General features: G+C 46.0%; 5 protein-coding genes and 1 long non-coding RNA gene across 13 annotated transcripts; 4 read left to right on the top strand and 2 right to left on the bottom strand.

The window, feature by feature from the left end:
* The first annotated feature begins 384 nt into the window (after positions 1-384).
* Positions 385-1,527, top strand: LOC136200103 (nicotinamide N-methyltransferase-like). The gene has a single exon (XM_065990433.1). The coding sequence runs from the start codon at positions 464-466 to the stop codon at positions 1,379-1,381; it is 918 nt and encodes a 305-aa protein (XP_065846505.1). The 5' UTR covers positions 385-463; the 3' UTR covers positions 1,382-1,527.
* Positions 1,528-2,430: 903 nt separating this feature from the next.
* LOC136200101 (probable alpha-galactosidase) lies at positions 2,431-6,850 on the top strand. 6 transcript variants are annotated; one of them, XR_010673293.1, is made up of 16 exons: positions 2,431-2,723; positions 2,799-2,894; positions 2,942-2,967; positions 3,025-3,122; positions 3,187-3,340; positions 3,393-3,505; positions 3,554-3,596; positions 3,644-3,785; positions 3,835-3,944; positions 4,000-4,143; positions 4,199-4,373; positions 4,423-4,620; positions 4,671-4,762; positions 4,851-4,950; positions 5,063-5,109; positions 5,160-5,249. XR_010673293.1 is itself a non-coding variant. In XM_065990428.1 (14 exons), exons 1-14 carry the CDS (start codon positions 2,517-2,519, stop codon positions 4,921-4,923), a joined length of 1,671 nt encoding a protein of 556 aa, XP_065846500.1. In that variant the 5' UTR covers positions 2,431-2,516; the 3' UTR covers positions 4,924-5,048. The 6 variants fall into 6 exon arrangements, 5 of the variants coding, with proteins under 5 accessions (XP_065846500.1, XP_065846503.1, XP_065846502.1 ...); XM_065990428.1 differs by lacking the exons at positions 5,063-5,109; positions 5,160-5,249 and having other exon boundaries at positions 4,851-5,048; XM_065990431.1 differs by lacking the exons at positions 4,851-4,950; positions 5,160-5,249 and having other exon boundaries at positions 2,433-2,723; positions 4,671-4,767; positions 5,063-5,080.
* Positions 6,851-7,131: 281 nt separating this feature from the next.
* Positions 7,132-11,623, top strand: LOC136200060 (uncharacterized). Of its 3 annotated transcripts, none has more exons than XM_065990385.1 (13): positions 7,132-7,304; positions 7,360-7,821; positions 7,873-8,051; positions 8,110-8,165; positions 8,217-8,327; positions 8,380-8,729; positions 8,786-9,538; positions 9,600-10,061; positions 10,118-10,272; positions 10,332-10,381; positions 10,431-10,538; positions 10,588-10,937; positions 10,996-11,623. In XM_065990385.1, the coding sequence occupies exons 1-7, from the start codon at positions 7,140-7,142 to the stop codon at positions 9,242-9,244; spliced, it is 1,782 nt and encodes a 593-aa protein (XP_065846457.1). In that variant the 5' UTR covers positions 7,132-7,139; the 3' UTR covers positions 9,245-9,538; positions 9,600-10,061; positions 10,118-10,272; positions 10,332-10,381; positions 10,431-10,538; positions 10,588-10,937; positions 10,996-11,623. The 3 variants fall into 2 exon arrangements, with proteins under 3 accessions (XP_065846457.1, XP_065846458.1, XP_065846459.1); XM_065990387.1 differs by having other exon boundaries at positions 8,110-8,183; positions 8,244-8,327.
* Positions 11,385-13,595, bottom strand: LOC136200062 (transmembrane protein 104-like). The gene is made up of 10 exons (XM_065990388.1): positions 13,481-13,595; positions 13,294-13,415; positions 13,168-13,243; positions 13,048-13,117; positions 12,942-12,994; positions 12,861-12,891; positions 12,709-12,808; positions 12,536-12,677; positions 12,387-12,480; positions 11,385-12,330 (listed from the first exon to the last, which is right to left on the bottom strand). The coding sequence occupies exons 1-10, from the start codon at positions 13,520-13,522 to the stop codon at positions 11,576-11,578; spliced, it is 1,485 nt and encodes a 494-aa protein (XP_065846460.1). The 5' UTR covers positions 13,523-13,595; the 3' UTR covers positions 11,385-11,575.
* Positions 13,596-15,460, bottom strand: LOC136200063 (PRKCA-binding protein-like). Its single transcript, XM_065990389.1, has 13 exons — positions 15,188-15,460; positions 15,082-15,142; positions 14,936-15,025; positions 14,827-14,880; positions 14,708-14,770; positions 14,566-14,653; positions 14,474-14,519; positions 14,392-14,424; positions 14,284-14,343; positions 14,181-14,231; positions 14,081-14,130; positions 13,929-14,023; positions 13,596-13,869 (listed from the first exon to the last, which is right to left on the bottom strand). Exons 1-13 carry the CDS (start codon positions 15,416-15,418, stop codon positions 13,691-13,693), a joined length of 1,101 nt encoding a protein of 366 aa, XP_065846461.1. The 5' UTR covers positions 15,419-15,460; the 3' UTR covers positions 13,596-13,690.
* Positions 15,180-15,962, top strand: LOC136200066 (uncharacterized). Its single transcript, XR_010673286.1, has 2 exons — positions 15,180-15,398; positions 15,459-15,962. It is a non-coding gene; the product is annotated as an uncharacterized lncRNA (long non-coding RNA).
* Positions 15,963-16,020: the final 58 nt, after the last annotated feature.

Here is a 16,020-nt window from a genome sequence, read left to right as displayed (position 1 = left end):
CGGTAATCGTAGCGCTTCGACCGAATGTGCAAATCACAAAACGAAGTTCTACGTCGACATAGTTAGAGCGTATCTAACGAAACTCCCCAGGTTCTTGCCACGAATCGCCGAAGAGCGAATAGCAAAGGCGCGAATACAGCCACTCACCAGGAGACGACGGAAAAGTTTCGGTGCTCTCTGAGCGAAGCAGCGGAACGCACTCAACTTCGACAGCCGACATGATGATTTTTTGAGCGTGCGCAATGAGCGGAGACTCTGTACATGACGTAACGTAGCGTAACTCTTCCAAATATGGTCAAGGAGAATGATGTCACAGAGATTTGCTGGACAATTTTCCTACATAAAATAATTCTTTAGAGTAGAGAGAGATATGATACAGGCATGCACTACTTAGTAAGCTCGCTCACTCAAAAGAGTTGATAAAAACACATGCGGATATCCGAGTCGAACGCGCGTTTGATCTATGGAGAAGGGAGCAGAGATATCTCTGAAGGGAGGACCGGAGTTGTTCGAAAATCCGGTCGCCTATTGCGACCGATACTACTCTTTCAAAGAGGGCTCAGACGTGAGCTCTCATCAGGTCCTCCAGCAACGTCTCGCGATTTTTGACGAGTTGTACAAGCGAGCGAATCTCGCAAATGCGCGCATTATCGAATTCGGCGGTGGCCCGACCATTTGGTCGCTTATCAGTGCCGTCAGGTACGCGGAAACGATCACGTTCACCGACTTCGGCCAGCAAAACGTCGACTTCTTGAAAACCTGGAAAGCCAGCGGCTCCGAATCGTACGACTTCTCGTCGCTGATTCGCTACGCCGTCGCCGACGTGGAAGGCGATCGTTCGGAGTCGGCGGCAAGCGAGAGACAGGACGCGCTTCGGTCTAAGATGGCGGCGATACTAAAAGCTGACGTCACGGCGGCGGATCCCGTCGACGCGTCGTTGGTCGGTCATTTCGACGTTGTGTCGGTGCATTATTGCCTATTGCACGCCGTCAAGACGCACGACGATTACGCGCCCTGTTTAGCGAATTTGGGGAAATATTTGAAGCCGAATGGTCTGCTGATGCTGAGTGAGATGCTTGGGTGCTTTCACGCGCAACGCCAGTATGAGAAAGAGAAGAAAGAGGGTGATGAAAAGAAGGAGGAGGAACATCACGGTAATGATCACCATGGGGACCAACAGGATGGTCATCATCATCATCATCATCACGGCCAGGATCATGTGGAAAGAAGCAAACAGTTCATATTCGACAGTGTGAAGGCTGCCGGGTTTGAAGTGATCGAGCACAGGCTGATTGCCAGAGAAGCTCCTGTTATGGATGTCCCAGGCGCCAGAGATGCTAGTTCATGGACAACTGTTGCCATTATGGCAAGAAAGATATAAGCAGAACATTTGAACAGAATGACTTGAGTTGTTCTTGATGTCAATGGAGTATTTGCATATACAGCATTGTATGTACATGCACATGTGTTTCAGTGAACGACAGTGATAAAATATGTGCATTAGATCCACCAGGCGTTTCTCTCATACGTCAAAGCTATGCCAGTCTTTGGCCATTCTCACTCCCGTTATTTCCTCCAGTTTCAGTCGTTACTATGCGCGTAGGAAGAGGTTCAGACCATTCGGCAGTCTCAGAAACGAACACGCTTCTCTAAGGAACAAAGTCAAGAAAAGTGCAAGAGTGAAAAACTACTTAGAGCACTTGAACGTAGTGGTGAACAGGTGTCCTCCTTAAATCCTTCACCTACGGTAGTCCACTCGATACAAACAAACCACGACGTTGCAAATTTCTTAACCTTAGTTTCGCATTTGCCCATCACGTTACCTTCGTTGCTGATTCGCTTGCTGCTATTGACACCCATCGGTAACAATACTGAGAGCAACGAAAAGAGAGCTGGAGCGTTGCACGAATTGGATATTCCACGCTTACTGCACAATTCGAATACAGTCCAAGTCTGACGAAGATCCTTGCGCGTGTGCGTGCTCCACGGAGGTGGGTCAGGTTGTGGAGCTCAATTGTACTGAACTTTTCCCTTGACCTTTCCTGAGGTCAAAATGCTACTCTTACGCGGCGGGTACGTCCCTTGGCTTTGTGCCCACAGCTACGATTCACAAATAGAATGGCATGCACAACATTCAAACGTTTTTTAATGCGGCACGCCCCCAACGGTGTACCGCACGTGTATTGACCACGCCCCGCGCGTAAGGGTTTACCAAATTAGGTCATGCCTTCATTGCCTTGACGCAGTTTCGGCAAGTCGGGGACAACTTTACCCCTTCGGGAAGAAATCACAACAATAGATCTAAACTTAGTATACGTAACACTCACGAGGTTGCAGCATGCCGGCGGGGTCTAATATTAGATACGCGATCCGTACTGTAGATATGCACCTGAAAGTCTAAACAGCAGCTGGAGGACTATCGAAAATAGGTCGAGAGGGGAATACGACTCGTGCTGGTCGTGCCCTGAGTCTCCCTGAGTCGTGCTGTTTTCTCGGATAGCGTACGCTAGTTGCAAATGAGCACGACGATGAGAATTTTCGTCGCATTTGCCTGCCTCTGCTGCGCTGTTCGTAGTCTTGACAACGGCTTGGGTTTGACGCCGGCAATGGGCTACAATTCTTGGTACGATTACGGGTGTTCGTTGAACGAAAAAGGAATCAGAGCGACGGCGGACGCTCTCGTCGATTATGGTTTCAGCAAACTTGGTTACATATACGTAAATGTAGGCACAGCCTGTTTTAGATGTAGACTCGTGTGACTCAAGAGTTGCTAATTAGAGAAATTAATTTTTTTGTAGTTGGACGACTGTTGGGCAAAGGGTCGCTATGACAATGGCACTGTTTACTCTGATCCAAATACTTTTCCAAGTGGTATGAAGGCACTTGCTGACTATGTAAGAAATATAAGAGAGCTCCTTGTCATGCTGGGACTGCGTTTTAGATTCATTCAAAAGGGCTAAAATTTGGGTGTGCATCATCTGAAATTTAATTAATAAGGCTCTCTTTCAATGTATTGCACTTTAGTGTGTACACGGATAGAGGCACGAAAACTTGTGGTGGCCGGCCTGGTACCCAAGACCACGAAGAAATTGACGCAAAAACCTACGCGGAGTGGGGCGTTGGTATGTAAGAGAAACCCATGCCTTATTCTGTATTTAACTAATACGTGGTATCCAACTCTTTGAGATTACTTGAAGGAAGACTCGTGCAATGCTCCCGGTGATCACGGATCTGCCTTTGAGCAGTACGCCAAGATGAGAGACGCTCTCAACGCAACGGGTAGACCCATTTTGTATTCCCTGTGCGGTTGGAACAGATGGTATGCTCCCATTGGATACAGGTACTCTAAGGGAATAAGCAAGGCATCACAGTCACTGTTTCCTTTGTATTAGCCTTGCTAATAGTTGGCGTATTGGGCCAGATGACACCAATTGGGGAGGAGTACTTAAAAATATTGACATCAACGCTGAACTAGCTCCTTATGCGGGACCAGGCGGATGGAATGGTACGGATCTTTCTTCAATGTAATGCTCAGATAGAACAGAGTTTTTAGACCCGTGTTTGCTTCTTGGAAACACGAGTACAAATTCCCCAAGGTAGATTAATTATTTGATTAATTGATTAGTGACAATTGCTTTGTTAGGGTGACTGAGATCCAACAGAGAAGCCAGTTTAGTATGTGGAGCGTCATGGCCTCTCCACTTCTCATCAGTTCAAACGTGAGAAACTTGTCTCTTTACGCGTTGGAGACGTATTCGAATGCGGAAGTGATTGCCGTGAATCAAGTAAATAAATAGACAATTTTAATCAAAGTGTAATTGACGAAAACCTTAGGATCCGTTGGGGAAACAGGGAATGCGGCTTTATGGAGGAAGTCTGTCACAGAATCCAAATTTGCCTCCAGCTCATTTGTCTAAATGTAACTCGTCAAATAAAGCTCACAAGTAATTGCCGAGCTCTTTCAACTCCCAAAGACTGACAGGCAAAATTTACGCACAGGTGGATATGGAATACGCCAAAGACTGGTTTCGTAAAGAACGTAGCCTCAGGAAAATGCTTGAACGTTGATAACTGCGGAAGTGACATCATCTACTACGAATGCGTATCAACTGGAGGTACTTGCTGTGGAAAGGATTGCTATAAGTATAAGAGAAGAGACGTGTGCAAATATCCGCGTGACTCCTTTTGCCTTTTCTAGAAATGAATCGTGGTTGTTCTATCTCAATGGTCAGATGCTATCCGATCTTAACCATAAATGCGTTACAGCTCACTCTGACGGGACGATCTCCTTGGAAACGTGCATTGGAGACAACACGCCAAGTCAGACGTGGGCGTACGACCAAAATTCCCAGCAGCTGACGCACAACGGCATGGTGAGCGCCTCAGAAACCAACAGCTCAAAGAAACTCATCAATTTTCTAGTGTCTTGATGGCAGTGAAATGGTGAACTCGAATGGCACGAACGTGTGGGGCCGAGAGCTGGCTGACGGGTCTTGGGCGTTCGTTTTTCTCAATATAGGACCCAATCCGGTTGACATCAGTTGTGACATTTCTTGCTTTGAAGCCGCGGGGTTTGATTTGAGCGTAAAATTGACCGTCAGGGATCTGTGGACTCACACGGTGAGACGGAGATTCTTAATCAGGCAGTCTTTTATTTGCACGTGCTTCAGGTTAATGGAACGACTACGGGGGGTGGATACACAGCGAAAAGCGTTCCTGGAAATGGTGGATCTGTCATGGTCAAGTTCACCAGGGTTGCAACGTAAGGTAAGGAGGACGATGTTCCTTTTTTTATGTGCGCTTTTTTTGTCAATTTTCTCTGCCAATGCATCTATTTTTGGGCTGCTTAGAACTGGCTCCCCCTCGTTTCTTGAAGCTCACGGGTTGTGTAGGAGTGACAAGTCTCGCCCATGGAGACGATAGGAAACCAAGTGATTCAAAATCCCTTCGGTAAAACGCAGACATCTCATTGGAACCATCCTCACGCATCCTTTCCCCTCCCTTGTTCTTTCCGAGCCCTTTATTCACGGAGTAGTAACGTACTGACGTAACTGTGTTTTAGGAGACGAGCGAAGCTCAGAGACCGACATTACGGAAGCATGGAAACAGGTATGACGCGATTCCGCGCCGTACAGTGTTCATCCAGTCTCCCCTCTAAGGTTTACGGGGCTACGATGCTAACGGACGCTGCCGCTGCCTGCTGCTTCGAAGACTTGGACTCGCTCCTATTCGTTCCGTGCACCAAATACGGTCTCGATCCGACAGTGAACATGGACGAGCGCAAAATCGAAGTCACGGGCAACTACCTGAATCTGTGTCAACTTTCGCTCGACATTTGGTCGAGACAAATTAAAGGAATGGCGAAAAGTTCGTCTAGTAGTAAACTCACGCCAAAGAGACGGGCTCCGTTGCCGTCACTTACAGCCGTAGCTCGCCCGAAAACTCCCGAAGAATCGCCTGTACCTCAATCCCCTCTTTCGTCTAATCCTTTCTTTGAGCCGATAACGCGTACTCCTATTCGTACCAAAGCGACGACGCTCCGCTACGTTCAGGAGAAGATGCACGACGTCTTGTCGAACATTGAGTCGATATGCCACGTTCGATTCACGGCCCTTCCGAGCGGCGACGATCCGACCCTAGCGGTCGTCACAGTCGAGGAAATCAGCGATCAGTCTCAAGTCGAGAAAGCCTACGACGACGTCGAGGCGCTCTATACCGCCGTCGGCAAAAAGGTGAGGGGGCGCACGATGGAAATTCCCGCTCCAAAGCGAGACATCGTCAAGAGAAAATGCAGCAATCTTACTACGAATGCAATTCTCGAAGTGAATGAAACGGGGAGCAGTGTCACGATTATAGGACAGGAAGATGACGTAGCGGCTCTTTCTCTACAGATTGAAGAGATTTTGCGATCGCATCCACCGACGCGTCCACCACCGCGGCGACCCCAACGGGTGAGCGGAGAAAAGACTGGCGAACGAATTGCGGTAAAGAAAGGCGACATCGTTCGAGAAAGGGTTGACGTTATCGTCGTTGCCACGCCTACCAAAACTTTTTTGACGTCAGATCTTCGACAGAGAGTTATTCGAGAGGGAGGCGACCCTTTGGAGTTGGCTTGTGGTAGAGAAATTGAGAAAATGGAAGGAAAGCCTACGGCTGGGAGAATGTTCTTTACGACGGCCGGCAAATTACCGTGTGGTTCCATCATCCACTCCATCCTTCCTGGCATGGAGGGGAAAAGTCCGGAGAAGAGAGTCATTCTTCTCAAACAAGTCTATTTCAGTGCCCTAGAAGTGGCGAACAGAATCAAAGCGACTTCGGTTGCCGTGTCACTTCCAGAATCGATACCTATTCAAGACAGTGCGATTGCTCTCCCATCCGTCGTGAATCAGTATTTCGAAGCCATGGGAGAAGCGACGACCGTTCGTCAAGTCGTGTTTGTATGCGAGACGTTGGCCTCCGTGGAACTGTTCACCGAGAATGTTCGATCGCCTAAATTATCCTCTGCAAACGCAGAAGAAGCGACCCCTGACGTTGGAGAAGAGAAAGAGTGTATCATATGCTTCAAATCGGTCACAGAGAAAACTTATCTTCCTTGTGCACACGGCTTTTGCAGAGATTGCATCAGTGACTGGTTGAAAAGACAAACGAAGTGTCCTATGTGCGATCTAGAAGTATCACCAGACGACGTATTGTAGATTGAAAGTGCAGTGCACTATACCCGCGTTATCGTGACGCGGTGCATATACATACCTTTTAGTTTCTTTGTCAGAGTCTTTATCGGTTTCGTCATGATATCGGTTTCACTGTAGTGTCTTCTGTAATCGCGACTTTGAACCCTTGAGCTAGAAAAATGGTAAGCCATTTGTTGGGCAAATGAGGGAAACCTCAACGTTATTGGCGCGGTTGGTCCGTGCTTCAGATAGTTGACTGTTTGGGGTCTCTAGAACTGAGTGGGTGGGACATTCATCTAATCGTGCTATATCGCAAGTTATAGATCCGTTTATATCGATCTTTCGCCGAATATAACCGTGTTAATTCTTTTGAGCTGGTTTCACGATAGGAATGCGTGCTTTCGCTAAGCATAAATAGCTCGACGAAACCCTGAACTTCAGCACTTAACAACACCATAATCTTATAGAATGGCGGTTTCAAAGAGGGAAGAAAGGTCCTTTGTCGGGCGCGTCGTGGCAAGAGAAAAACCGGCGACAATCTTCGTTTCTCTCTACGTCATCTTTCTGATACTCATTTCTCTGCTGCCTTTTGTTTTACTCTCTGTTCCTAGCAATCTGTGGACTTCTGAAAAGGTATTATTAATAAACCCCAGCGTAAACTAGGTAGCTACTTGCCTTTTCATTGCAGAGCCCGGGCAGTTGCGAAAACGTCCCTGGACACAAGTTCAGTACTTCGTCCTGCCACGAGTTCTTTTCGCGGCGGCCTACTGAAGCGGTTAGCGTGTTTTTAGCGAAATGCGGCAGCTTCAACGAGGCAGAAATCGAGTTGAATCAGGTTCGAAGTGCTCTGTGTGACGCCGCCCGGAATTTCAACAAAACCGAATGCTTCCACGTGTTGCTCGACATACTGTGTGCTTTTACCTATCGAAACTGCTCATCTTTTCAAATAGGATCCACTTCTCAACTCACTTTTGACGTCTGCCAGGCGTCGCGACACGACTGTCCAGAGTTTTGGGAGCGCGGATTAAGTTTATGGAAAATCATGGGAGATTACAGTTGCTTGCAATTTCCACAATGTGCTGCTTTTCCCAACTGTTCTGATTCAGAGGAGAAAACGTGCAGAAATACAATTAAACCTGAACCTAAGAAAGTAGGTCGCAAACCCAGCGTTGCACTACAAATGGAATTTCTTTACCGGTAGATTCCTTCTAATTGCACTATGAATTATGAGGATACTTTTATGAACGCTCTTTCCTGCAACGGAACTAATTGGGCTACAAAAACTGAGCTAGTATTAGTTTCTACTGCTCTCTACTTTTCCGCGGGATTTTGCCTTTTGTGCGTGGTCATTGTTGCAATAACGTGGGCTGGCAACAGCACGTAGGTCCTTATTAGTACCGTCGCTGTCATTAGTTCATTAATTAGCCTTTGCTTACAGTTTGCTTTTCCCTCTGAACGGCATTCCAATGATGATGTTATCATACCTAACAATTAGTAAAAATCGTAGATACTGTAATTTTCTATTAGGTGATTATACTCTTTTAGTGTTATCAGTGCTTCTTCCTCTTCTAGAAGGACCCTCCGAATCGTTTTGCAAACACCCGAAAAACGCCAATGATAATTTTAAAGATCCTCCTATCATGTGCAGAGTTGCTGGTGAGTGTTTCTAGACGACGCCTGTACGTGGCGTCTTTCATTTTCTAACCAGGTGCTCTGACACATTTTGGAGTGCTCTCCGTCTCCTATTGGTGGCTCTATTCTCTGTGGGACGTCTCGGTCATAGTTTCGTCATTTTCTGGAAAAAGAACGACGTGTTTCTCTCGACAAAAATTGAAGTCTTTCATTGCCTTACTTCTTGGCATTCTTCTACCGGGCCTGCCAGTAGCGGTGCTGTTTAGCATTGGCGATCACCGAGGTTACACGACTTGGCACAGCCACGTCTTGACATGCGTACCAGTAACCAAGAAAGCGACTCTTTACGCAATGATTTTCCCTGCGTCGCTTTCCGTCATCCTCGGCTGTATCTTAGCAACGTCGATTGTCGGCAAACTAAGAAACGTATAAAATCAACATCATTTAACTGTTAATTAAGTCAATTGTTTTTCTGACGTCAGAATCCGAGCCTCGCCGAATACGTGCGCAGCGGACGAGACAATTCCGGAGTCATAGGAGACGCGTACGAAGCCCTTGAAAAACGCTTTCTACTTCAACTTCTTATGTACCCTCTCTGTTTGAGCGCAAATATGGCCACGTTGGCGGTTTTTCTTCAAAAGACGATGAGCCGCGAGGTCTTAGCTCATGAATACAAGCTCTATCTTGCTTGTTTAGAACAGCATCGCGGCAACACGGCGTGCATCTTCGAGCCCGGACGTATCTTCTCCTATCTCGAAGTTTTCGACATTTTCTTATTTGATTTGCTGGGCTTCGCTCTGCTCGTTCACATATTGTCGTCGGAGCAGGCAAAACAATTTTGGCAAAGCATTTTATGTCGAGCGAAAGCTTGGCTTCGAAAGAAATGGAAAAGCGACTCCATCAATGCCGCTGAAACAGAACCGTTTTTACGTCAAACCTAAATCAGTATAATATGCATGTGGAGTGCTCGTATTCAATTGGTATATCAGTCCCGCCCGGATACTTGCTGGGCATCCAAAAGCGCACGCTCGAGGGAGTTCCGTGTCGCGTAATAGTCGAGCTGCCACCAAATGGCTCAGTCCAACCTAAGAAGATCTCTTGTCGGTCAAATCGTTGCTGGAGAAAAGCGCGCTCTGATTTTTGCGTCGCTATGCGCCGCTTTCGTCTGTGCAATTTCGTTGGCTCCGTTCGTACTCCACAGTCTCCATTTTTTTCCAGGAATCGAGTCAAAGCTAGTACGTAGAAGCTACATTTGTTCTCGCTCTTTGAATCCGCGGTGTATGCGTTTCTGTACAGAATACGGCAAACAATTCCACTGCTCAGTGTGAAAACCACATCCTTTCAACTTCTGTGTGCAAACGGACTCCACGGCGCTTTCAATTTCGTCGTTTTCATTCTGATAGCTGCACGAAAACGTCGGTGACGAATTGCGGCTATGCCCAAGCTGAATCCGACCTAAGCCTTTTGCATTCGCTTATTGAGAAATATAAAGATACCTTTACCAATGAGGAGCGCAACTGCAGCTATGCTATGTGGAATGTACTTTGCTTATATACGTACAGAGAATGCTCCGAAGGCCCCAACACTACTCTTGTTCGCAACGAAGAAGCATTTAAACTCTGTCAAGCAACAAAAGACGAGTGCCTAGTCTTCTGGAAAGCGGCGGAAAAAATACAGAACAAGCACGGGTTCTGTCTTAGAATGCCGCAGTGCTCCTCGTTTCGTGACAGAGTTGCGGTATCAACTGATGTAAAACCGGTAAAGAAATTCACTAATTAATGAACGCTTCCAATGATATTCACCGTTTTTCTTAGAACTGTTCAGCGGTGCCCCCTCTGCGTTGCAACAACTCGGCGTATGAAAATGCGTCGGAAAAGACGATGCGAAATGTCCTTCTGTGGTTTTTCACAGTCTTGGGCTATTTCCTAATATTAGCAATCATTCTGACGTGGATAGGACAAAAGCAGAGGTACGCGCTCATCGCTACAATCGTTTATGCAAGAAAGAGTTGTTTGATGTATATGGAAGGTGTCCCCCGAGTGGAATTCAAATGATGGCTTTGTCTTACTTCTTGATTGGTAAGTAAAACACTATTTCTAGTGTTTCGGCTGAGCAAAGATCTGTTAGTTATTGCCGGAAGTTTTCCCATAATTGTCGGACGAGTGGAAATGTTCTGTAAACACGAGAGCATCTATGAAAATATAATGGATCCTCCAGTCCTCTGCAAAATTCAAGGTTCACTACACTCTTCGATTTGCACTTTATTTTGAAATCGTAGTTTTAGGAGCAGCAGTTAATTTTGGAATCTTGAACTTTTCCCTATGGTGGCTCATATCGCTGGCTAACATGCTGGCAACAATCTCATCATTTTCGACCCCCAACATAATGTCTCGCAACCCCAAACGCACATTCGGCGTACAATTGGCATTGGTGCTACTGTCGTCAAGCGCAACTATAATGGTTCTGTTTGCCCTGGATCCCTTGCATCGCGGCTACACGTCGACGTCCCTGTCCGTCGCGGCCTGCGCGCCGACAACGGCAAAGGCAGCCTTTTACGCCTTAGTGCTGCTGCCAGCAGTCACCGTTCCGGTGGGTATGATCATAGCAATCGTTATCATTCAAAAACTGCGAAAGGTTTGTTGCCCCAACTTGCCTTAATTAAATTAGTCGTAAACGGCACTTGCCCTTATAGAACCCAGTCATAAGACAGTACTTGACTACGAAAGAGGACCGAACGGGAACGTTAGCAGAAGCCTTTGACGTCATTACCAGACGATTCATCTTCCAACTGCTTATATATCCCCTCATTCTAAGCGCAATTCTAATCGCCTTTGTCATTTATATAGAATTGTCTTCACATGATCTGATAAAAGCCCACGAAAAATGCTCTCAAAGCAAGGAAGACAGTTTCCCATTGTGTCATTTTCTTCGGACCTTTTTTTATCTGTCAGAATTAGACGTGATGCTGTTCATGGTGATTGGATGCATGCTTTTTTTCAACATCGCCTGTTCCGGTCAGGGAAGCGAATTCTGGTCCGAATTCTTTAGGAGATTTCGACGTCGCAACAAACGACGTGCGACTAAAAAAGCCAGAAAGCGATCATATCTCGAGACGACGACGGACGAAAGCAACTCCGAACTCGGTTTACTTACCGACGAATAATCGATTCAACAAACGAAAAAAAAACCAACTAGTCAGTAGAGATGTTCATTCACGAATGAATAAAAAACATCGTGTAGGAAGCTAGGGAATTTTTTTTCTTCGAATAAAACTACTTGTCGTGTCCGGTGTACTTCAGAACGATGTAAACCGTCACGAAGACCCACGAAACGAACGACCACACGCCCAACAGATACAGCCATCCGACGTGACGAAAAGGCGATCGATGAACATTCGTCTCCGACGTCATATGAGCGACGCGCTTCCGTCCCTGCCAGACGAGCGCCGCCGGTATGACGTACTGAACGCCGACGCCGGCGTACGCGCCCGTCACGCCAACGAGCAACGTCAAATCTTCGGTTATGAGAGCAATGCAGATGGGTGGCAGGAGAGCGAGAAGCGGAAAAACGATTCGATCAACGACAAATGGATAGGCCTTGCCTGGACGATAGAAAAGCGTCTTCAGGTTATTCCGCAACGTTACGGCGATTATAGGAAAGTTCGTCGTCAGGACGAAGACGGGAAACAAACGAAGGAAATAGGAGGGAAAGGGGCCTGCTACGTCAACTGTAAACGTATTGGTGAACTCGTCTTTGATCAGACCCGGATCGAAGGCGAAGACAATGGAAAAAGATACGAGAGCGTAGAAGACGAAGACGCAGATAAAGGAGAGAAGGAGAAGGACGGGAAGACGACGTTTCGTTCGAATCGGGGTGACGATGGAGGGAAGGGAGTGCTGGCACATGAAGGCGTAGACCAGCACGCCGAATAGAATAGGAAACGTTTTCGGGTGAATGGCTGGCGGCTGAGGCGCTCCCTCGCCGCGAGTGATTCTCATGAACGATATGACGATAGCCATTCCAAAGGCTAGAGAAGAGAAAATCAATAAAAAACAAAACAAAACCCCGACTATGATTATAAACCTGTGTATCTTAGAACTGATGTCATAATTTGAAGGTATTTCGTTTTCTGCACGTTGAAAAAGACAAATGGACCGAGCACAAAGGTGAAGACAGCCTGCAGAAAATCCGTATCCCCTTAGCGTTCCGTATAACGTTACTGTGCTACTCACTAGGAATATCCTGTACGTTTGATTGCTACTTATCGAGCTGGTGCCAAAGCACGTGCTTTCGTTGTGGTGAAAGTGAGAATCATTATGAGAGCCATTATGAAACGTCACGTTTGTGCTATTAGCGGGGTACGTCTTGTCAACGCTAAGCTCTCTCTAAAGTTTCGCTGACTTACCAGATGACGTTCGTCATTGCTTTTCCCATGGCGACAGCATAGATGGCGAGGTCTCCGTAAAGATACACCACCATGCAAATGTAGTAGAGAATGATCCCAACTACAAATGCATAATAGATCAATAAATAAATTTAATTTAAATAACGGCGCACTTTTATTGAAAAACATTCCAGCAATTGTTCCCTAAAATACGAAAGTCTTAGGGTTGCCATTTGCAATCTTAAAATTTGTACCAGTTCATATCTTTCAGTAATTTCAAAGAGACTGTATTCTTTATTTATTGAACCTATGTGTATTCGATAGTCACGCTGTAACAGTTTGTGCGAGAGGAATCCACACCTGTCACAGGATATTTGTCAGTAAGACTCTCCCCAATCGTATCGTTTTCACTGTTCGTATTGATAAGTTTCTATACAAACTAAATTATTTCTAGATAGAGAAACTTTCAATGCAATTGACTTGAATGTCTTCCCCGTCGTGTTCCAGAGCGTTCATGCAAGCCATCGCTTCAACGACTAATGTCGCTGTAAGATAACTGAAAGGAGAAGTGTGGTATTACGGTACCGTAACAAAGTGCACATGTACCTTAGAAAGCCGAGGATGATGAGGAGAATCATGGCGGCGGCCCATCCGGCGTCCTTGAATGCATTCGGTATGGCGAGAATACCCGTGCCGATGATCAGATTAAAAATGTACACGAACGCCACCTGGCGACGAAAAAACACGCGAAAACGGTGAGTACAGTCGACGCGATCGACCAGAAGGTGCCCACCGGACGAGAGTAAGGCGCTCCGGTCTCGGTCAGCGATCGCATTGCGTCGAAAAAAGCAAAACCACGACGTTCACTTCGTTGAGTCGTTGACTTCAACACTACGGGACGTTTGGGGGCGGGAAATGAATACGCGGTATATAAATTCTAGAGAGGGGAGTTAATAAATCTAATTTTTAGTGCTATAAAAAGACTATTTTTTCTCCGAGTCTTTTATTTCCCGTCCTCATCGTCGTCGCACTCTTCCGTGTACGTCTGAGCGAATGGCATGCTCAAGTCTAGGTTGACCTCGATAGGGAAAACGTTTCCGTCCCGTAGTCGCTCACTGGTCCACTTGTAATACTCAAATAAACATCGCATGAGACGTTCGAGTTGAAACGAAATGTCCTGCACTAAGACTCGCGTGTAGGCGCAGAAAGCCCATTATTTAATTAATTAAAAACGTTATTACCTCTTTTCAATTCCATGAATTCCAGCTTGGATGTGACGGCTGAGCGCATGGTTTTAAATTCAATACGAGCTTTGTGTCTTTCCCTTAGAATTTGCCTGATAGAAGTACACTGTAGCTATAATAGGAGCCAGTGTTATGAAACCTGCACCCACCTGTAGTGATAGTTGCCACTGAGTAGACGTGGCAGTGGTTCCCCGCACGTCTAAAGCATCCAGTCACATAAAAAAGTCGTCAACAAAAAACAATTCTAACTATGAAGTAGTAGTCTTCGTCGTCCATTTCTTTGACTTTGAGGCAGAATGACTAAATCCACATTTTTAAAAATTGATTTTTTGCGTGATAATTTGTATCTTACAAGATAATTAAACTTCGTATTAGCATACTTCTTCAGAGTCAGCTTCATGTCCGGAACAGCCTAACAGAAACTCAATTATATCAATTATTTTCTGATGTTAAAATATACCTTCCCAAGAAACGTTCCCAAATCTTTCAAAACCTAAAAACTGACTTATAAACATAAAACGCAAACCAATAAATAATCCAACCGTCACAAGAGCATTGGCTGTATTCATGCCAGATTTTCCAATATCTCTAAACATAAAAAATCAAAAAATCTTATACATATCATCTAAAATACCTGTGAACGCTTCCAAATAAGGTCAAAGCTCGATGGGCATCCGGTTGAGTTGACTTCACGCCAATTTCAGCCAAAACGTCACCAAACACTAAATCCCCAACATGCATCATGCAGCAGACCCTAAAACTATACTAGTACTCACCTTTCTGCAGATAAGACGTGGAACGTAAGGCCAACATAAAAGCCTGGAGTTTGCACACAAGAACTGTAAACGTGAAAAATTCAAAAGGGTGCGCTCTGAGTAGAAGAACCCTGACCTACCTGAAAACGCTTTGGCAGACGATTCAAAGTCGAGAACCTTTTGCACAAGACGGTCTGTGGAACAACGTCATATGCATGTATATATATATAAATAATTCTATTGGGCAACCTTTGACTAAAATAGCTCTGCTGAATCCTAGGCTGTCAGCCGTGTCGGGATTCATGCTTTCAACCAGCTTGTGCTTTATGGTTTTCCATACTAAAGATGAGCAACTAGGCCACAAAAACTAAACCGTGCGATAATCAATGCTAGACCTATGTCAGCGGGACGCCCACATTCCTCAGTGAGGCGATTGTAGTACAGAGTCACGGACTCCTATGATAAAATGATCAAAGAGCCTATTTTTAGGGATTCCCTTACGCCGACTCCTTGGATGCGCTTCGCCACTTGCGCTTTCGTAAATCCTTTCACCGATCTTTCGTTGACGGCCGTCAGCTCGTCGCCGGGCAGGATTAGGCCGCTATCGCCCGCTGGCGACTTGTCGAACACTTGCACGACGTAGAGAACGGGGCAATAGGGGGCCCCGCCGCCGATGCTGATTCCGACCATATTTCTCTCGTTCTTCTTCAACGTAACGCTTCCCACGGACATGTTTTTCGACTCGTTTTTCTTCAAGAAATGTTTGTGTTAGAAATCCGGGCACTCTACTGTCATGGCGGATCCGAAGTGGGCCCAACGCTTCTTTCCCGTCATGGATAGAGCCATTTCCCTTCTCGCCGGCCTTCTCGACGGCGATTTGTTCGATAAACTTCTAGCGAAAGGGTGTCTGAGTACGCATCAGTACGAGGAGATGCTGCGCCTGAAGGGGAGAGAAAGTCCTGAAGACGTCGCGCGGAGACTTTCGATGGTGCTCCGGAGACGGGCTTCTCCGAGTTTCGACATTTTTCTTTCCGTGCTAAAAAACGTGGAGCAAGGTTCCGATTTGCACGATTTGTTGAAGTAGCTTTCTGCTGACAGATCTTTTCAATCTGTGACCAGAATGTGGTGCCAGGGGCGCTTTTTTGACATAGCATACAGTACTTTGACTAGAAGTGTCGATGCTTGTTTTTTACCTTCGTACGTTGTATTGTCTATCGCTTTTGATGTCAATAGTTTTATTTGCATATTTGCTGTTATAAACCAGTAAACCAAAGAGGAGGCAGTTTTCATTTCTGAGAGAGCATCACAAGAAATTTGAAGAAGCGAAATTTTAG

The sequence above is a fragment of the Oscarella lobularis genome, chromosome 2 (genome assembly GCF_947507565.1).
Source record: "Oscarella lobularis chromosome 2, ooOscLobu1.1, whole genome shotgun sequence".
NCBI classification, from domain to species: domain Eukaryota; kingdom Metazoa; phylum Porifera; class Homoscleromorpha; order Homosclerophorida; family Oscarellidae; genus Oscarella; species Oscarella lobularis.
This window is presented reverse-complemented; position numbering and strand designations above follow the sequence as displayed.

What these genes read in the sequence shown, in the direction of transcription:
- LOC136200103 (XM_065990433.1), top strand. Translation starts at nt 464, where the DNA reads ATGGAGAAGGGAGCAGAGATATCTCTGAAGGGAGGACCGGAGTTGTTC.
- LOC136200101 (XM_065990428.1), top strand. Translation starts at nt 2,517, where the DNA reads ATGAGCACGACGATGAGAATTTTCGTCGCATTTGCCTGCCTCTGCTGC. An exon ending in CTACGCGGAGTGGGGCGTTG is followed by an intron (nt 3,123 to 3,186) that starts GTATGTAAGAGA and finishes CAACTCTTTGAG; the next exon opens with ATTACTTGAAGGAAGACTCG. An exon ending in GGGATCTGTGGACTCACACG is followed by an intron (nt 4,621 to 4,670) that starts GTGAGACGGAGA and finishes CACGTGCTTCAG; the next exon opens with GTTAATGGAACGACTACGGG.
- LOC136200060 (XM_065990385.1), top strand. Translation starts at nt 7,140, where the DNA reads ATGGCGGTTTCAAAGAGGGAAGAAAGGTCCTTTGTCGGGCGCGTCGTG. An exon ending in ATCTGTGGACTTCTGAAAAG is followed by an intron (nt 7,305 to 7,359) that starts GTATTATTAATA and finishes TTTTCATTGCAG; the next exon opens with AGCCCGGGCAGTTGCGAAAA. An exon ending in TTAAACCTGAACCTAAGAAA is followed by an intron (nt 7,822 to 7,872) that starts GTAGGTCGCAAA and finishes CTTTACCGGTAG; the next exon opens with ATTCCTTCTAATTGCACTAT.
- LOC136200062 (XM_065990388.1), bottom strand. Translation starts at nt 13,522, where the DNA reads ATGCGATCGCTGACCGAGACCGGAGCGCCTTACTCTCGTCCG. An exon ending in GCAATGACGAACGTCATCTG is followed by an intron (nt 12,678 to 12,708) that starts GTAAGTCAGCGA and finishes GAGAGAGCTTAG; the next exon opens with CGTTGACAAGACGTACCCCG. An exon ending in ATCAGTTCTAAGATACACAG is followed by an intron (nt 12,331 to 12,386) that starts GTTTATAATCAT and finishes TCTCTTCTCTAG; the next exon opens with CCTTTGGAATGGCTATCGTC.
- LOC136200063 (XM_065990389.1), bottom strand. Translation starts at nt 15,418, where the DNA reads ATGTCCGTGGGAAGCGTTACGTTGAAGAAGAACGAGAGAAATATGGTC. An exon ending in GTCTGCCAAAGCGTTTTCAG is followed by an intron (nt 14,771 to 14,826) that starts GTAGGTCAGGGT and finishes TCACGTTTACAG; the next exon opens with TTCTTGTGTGCAAACTCCAG. An exon ending in ATTCATGGAATTGAAAAGAG is followed by an intron (nt 13,870 to 13,928) that starts GTAATAACGTTT and finishes CGCGAGTCTTAG; the next exon opens with TGCAGGACATTTCGTTTCAA.